Below are 4,771 nucleotides of genomic sequence, written 5' to 3' on the forward strand. Positions count from 1 at the left end.
CAGTATTGCTCTTTCTGTGCCTAGCTTATTTCACTTAATAAACTTGTGCTCAGCAACCTATACAATATGATATCACATGGCATTTCACCAAAAAAAAATTCATTAATCAAATCAGATGAGTGTAAAGCACTTGTTCAACATCCACCCAATTTCACAATTTGGGAGCTCCTCTCTTCTGATTTGTGGAACTAACTTTTCAAACTCAGGTTCACTTAAGGTTTGGCAGATGATCAGTCTTTTTTCTGACAGGCGAGCTTGATGAGTCAGTGGTAATAAGCAGGCTTATAAGACCACAGATTCTATAACAGGCTGTGGTTTTATTAAGAAGTAATTTGATCTAGGAATTTATACCACAGAGAAATTATCCCTTGTTGGAAATCTCAAATGACACACAAGCAGCACTTATAGTCTTCTTATTCTAAATAATCTTTTTATTCATTTTTCATGACAAGTATATTGATTTTAGAGAAGTGCCCAATAAGTACATATTCTTCTCCCCTCCCTTGTATATATGCCACAGGATCAAAACTTGGCCTAAAAAGTTTCACTAAAGCCTAAAAAACTGGTCCTTCCATGACATCCACAAAGATGGTCATTAAATTTGAATGATATTGGATGATGAGGGGGGAATGAGCCCATACATATCAAGCTTTCAAAGATGCTCTATCTCTGCACCTCTGACTCTATGTACATTTTATAATGACTATTGAAATACCTCGCTTAATTCAGCTCTTTACATCAGTCATCTCTGATCACATGACAAGTTGCTCAAATATTGATATCCAACTATAGGATTACCTTTATGACAACAGGATTATTTCCAAATGAGCTTCTTGGGGATAGCCATAAACAAACATCAAAGTAAATAGTATTTTCATCACAACAGGATTTATACAAGTACTTTGTGATATATTGAAAAATATGAAAATCATTTTTAACAAAGTTCTATTCTGTTGGGATTTTTTTTTTCTTTTCTCAGATAGATAAGACATTTCGAAGATCCAGTTTAAACCATCTTTACATCAAGTCTCATGTTATCAACCTTAGGTAATCACAACTAACTAATTTGCATGGTGAAAAAGTCAACTTTGTTTTATTTAGTTATTCTTCAATTTTCTGCTTTGTGAACAGGATCTAAAGATCTTAGATATACCAAAAGCAAAAATAGTTTAAATATTATTACATTTAATTGTTATTCCTCCTGTATAGAGAATCTATAGTGAAAGAGTTTCTTGAATAATGATAAAATATAATCCACTGTTGTCCTTTTAAAGAATTTTATATTTCAATTGAAGATGCTTATAATAACTATTTTTTTCAATTTTACTTTATTTTTTTTACAATAACATCTATTATAAATTTTCAAAACTCAAGAATATATATGCACATATATAGTATACATGCAAAGTTGGTGGATCTAACAAGTGCTTTTCATATTTTAGAACAGTTAGATACCCATCCTCTCCCTGAATATAACCAAGTTTTACAAGCAGGGAATAAGTCAGACATTAATACCTGTGTGATATATGAAAAAGAAAAAAATACATGATAACAAAATGTATCAACTATTTGTTGTATTTTCTTGGGGATATAAAAATATTTAAGTTACATAATATTTAAGTAACATAATAATTACTGTGGCTATGACCTCACTCATTCTAGTGATTTTGCTTTTCAGGCCAAGTAATGATGGTTTGGAAACAGATGTACTTCTTAAATTTCAGTTTACTTCTAACAATGCAGACACAATAAAAAGGCAAGTTGACAATATTTTGCATCAGGAGTTGAAATCAAATGAAAGCTTCTTGAAGATCGATACTTCATCACCTTACCTTAGAGGCAAGAAATACTATTTTTCTTCCCTGTTAGTTATTCATTTTAACAATCTTCTCATCTACAGAGAATAGTTCACCATAAAACGAAACCACTTTTCATTTTAAGTTTCTCATTTACCTGATAATGAACAAACCCCGACACAATCAGCATCAAAGATTATCTTCCTTTGGCTAGTATAAAAATAATTATGTAATTAAAAATTGTACAAGAATTGTATGACAACCCAAATATAGTAGTATTTCTTCCTTTTTTCAAAAGATCTTAGTGAAATCATTTGAATTAATTAAGCAAGCATGTGATAAAAAAAACTTACACTCTGCTGCCAATATAGTAACCTGTAGAACCCGGCTCTCTCTTACAATATGCTCTTCAATCTGAATCCAGAACGTGAGAAAGGTGTGGACACACAAACCACAATATGTGGGGCACAATCATGATTTGAGCTCAAGCAGAAGGAGGCCTGGCATTTCAGGTTACACTAGCAAACCCTTTCGACAGCACACAGGATAGGATTGGGCCGGGACATGGAGTGGGCAGGAGGAGAAAAAAGAGGCCAGACCTGATAGCACTTACCTCAGACATAGAGACACCATCTCCTTTGCAAAGTCCTTTATACTTTCAAGACTGTCGTTAGACCTCTATGAATTAACTTTGAAGATGTCATACTTTACCAGAACTTGTTTAAGCTGTGAAATAAGATTATAAGGCTAACAGAAAATTACAAGCTACCAATAAATCTTCCCTCAGTACCTTTTCCCCAAACTGTTCCAGAGGTCTAGAGCAGATATATTATAATATGCTAGTAGAGAAGATAATTATATTATAGGCTTTTATTATGGCCAAAGTCAGAAAGAAGAAAAAAATAGATGAAGAACATGAAGTCCCTGTGAGTAATGCCCAACATCGAGTTCTGTTAACCACGCAGACAGAACAGACTATCTGAATGCAGTGAATCAGATCAGAGTGCCGTGAGTCCAATGCACTGAACTTTAGAAAGCAGAGACAAGACTTCCTAAAGAAAGTGTTTTGTTGAGGAGATGTAGGTATGTATGAAATGTAACTCTATTTTTAAACAATTTAATTTTGATCTTGAGTTTCTGTTAATTTCTAGTGTTAGAAATTTAAACTTATAATTTCTGGATCTACCCCCCACTTGTACCCCACACCCACTCTTTTGTGTTGCTGGGGTGGGGATGGGGGATTTTTTTAGGTCTCAATCATTAACAGTCTATGCAGGCATCTGCTAGTGACTCATCTATCCATCCCCAGATCCTCAGTTGCCTGTCTCAGGAAGTTACTGTTGACACATTCCTCATTCCCATCAAAAAGGCCACCTCGGAGTGGTAATTTCTGATACTTCTGTGCTGCATAAAATTGCTTGGGAATTACTTTGATTTGAATATTTTTTTGTTTCATCTTTCTTCACAAAAGACTGATAATTCTTTGAATATAGGAAACATGTTGGATGTAATCAAAAGCACATACTCAAAATTAGCATAGAGCTCAGCACAGAGTAGGAACTCAGTATTTGTAAAATGTTTTTTCTTTAACTCTGTAAGCTTACTCAATCCCTTGAAAATGATGAAGAAATAAGAGGGGTATTTTAAAATTAGTAATACTACAGAACACTGAGGAACCTGAAATCATTTCTTTCCACACAGAGTTTCAGAACTCTATTGGACAAACAAATGAGAGGTTGTATACTTAAAAAATTGTAAAACAAAAGTTGAATTTCATCAGGAAAGAAACATCATTTAAACACATATAATATAATGCACTAGAATGCACTCTAGGAGGGACTGTAGATGATACTGGAAAAAAAAGCCCTAGACTACAACTCTGAAGACCTGTGTTCTAGCAATAACCATAATAGTGTAGCCTTCACTAAGTGGCTGAAACTTTGTGTCTTGGTTCCTGAATGGCAAAATAAAAATAATAACTATGGAACTTATTATTTGTAAAAATGCTTTGACATGTACTAAATAAAAATAAATTAATTAAATGTATTATTTCATGGACTCTCTAGGTATCTAGGTTCTTTTCTACAAGTTTTATAGCTTTACATTTCAAACTTATACTTTTATCTATCCATTTTATATTTTTTCTGTAAGTCTTATAGTTGTCTGTGATCCATTTTATATTTTTTCTGTAAGTTTTTTACTTGTCTGTGATCCATTTTGAGCTGCTTTGTATGAGCTGTGAGGTTTAGATAGAGGTTTATTTCTTTTGGTAATTGATGTCCAATTGCTCCAATATGATTTATTAAGTTATTTTTGGTCTTTTGTCAAAAATTAATTGGGCATATTTGATTTATTTATGATGTTTTTGAGGTTATTACTCTGTATAGTTCTTACAGGTCGCTCTAGGCATTATCAGAAACATACATAACTACTGGTGTCAACATTTTACCACCTTAAGTGAAATGTAGAAACTTTCCTCCCATTTAGTTCTCCTTACTCTTTTGCTTTTTAAGTTACTTCTCTTAAGTATTTCTTCAACACACATTCAGCACATCAGCTGGTTTTATATATTTCACTCCAACCATAAAAATGTGCAAACAAACTCATAAGTGAAAGATAGTCTATTATTTTTATTTCTTTTTTAAACAGTTTTTTGAGATAACAGATTATATTTCTTTGTGGGGTACAGACTCCAATATCAATACATGAGTACAATATGTGGTGATCAAATCAGGATAATTAGTAGACTCATGGTTACAAAACATGATCAGTCTTTGTGACCCTTAACCAGTCTTTTGTCAACATCCCTCCCTTTCCCCTTTCCCACCTCTAATAGCCACATTTGGTTCTTTTTTTTTTTTTTTTTTTTTTTTTTTTTTAAAGTATATTATCATGTTTCTTTCCTTCTTTCTTTTTTTCTTTTCCTTCCTTTTTTTTTTTTTAAAGTATATTATCATGTTTCTTTCCTTCTTTCT

General features: G+C 32.6%; 1 protein-coding gene across 1 annotated transcript in view; it reads left to right on the forward strand.

Annotated features, from left to right (window-relative positions):
- Positions 1-979: 979 nt before the first annotated feature.
- Positions 980-4,771, forward strand: part of LOC103597079 (transmembrane protease serine 11G-like) — a gene marked incomplete at its 5' end in the record, with an annotated part of 17,298 nt that continues 13,506 nt past the window's right edge. The window contains 2 exons of the mRNA XM_008580878.1: positions 980-1,047; positions 1,679-1,839. Coding sequence (XP_008579100.1) covers positions 980-1,047; positions 1,679-1,839 — 229 coding nt within the window. The remainder of the gene's footprint in view (positions 1,048-1,678; positions 1,840-4,771) is intronic.

This window comes from Galeopterus variegatus, unplaced genomic scaffold (assembly GCF_000696425.1).
Source record: "Galeopterus variegatus unplaced genomic scaffold, G_variegatus-3.0.2 Scaffold2189, whole genome shotgun sequence".
Taxonomy (NCBI): domain Eukaryota; kingdom Metazoa; phylum Chordata; class Mammalia; order Dermoptera; family Cynocephalidae; genus Galeopterus; species Galeopterus variegatus.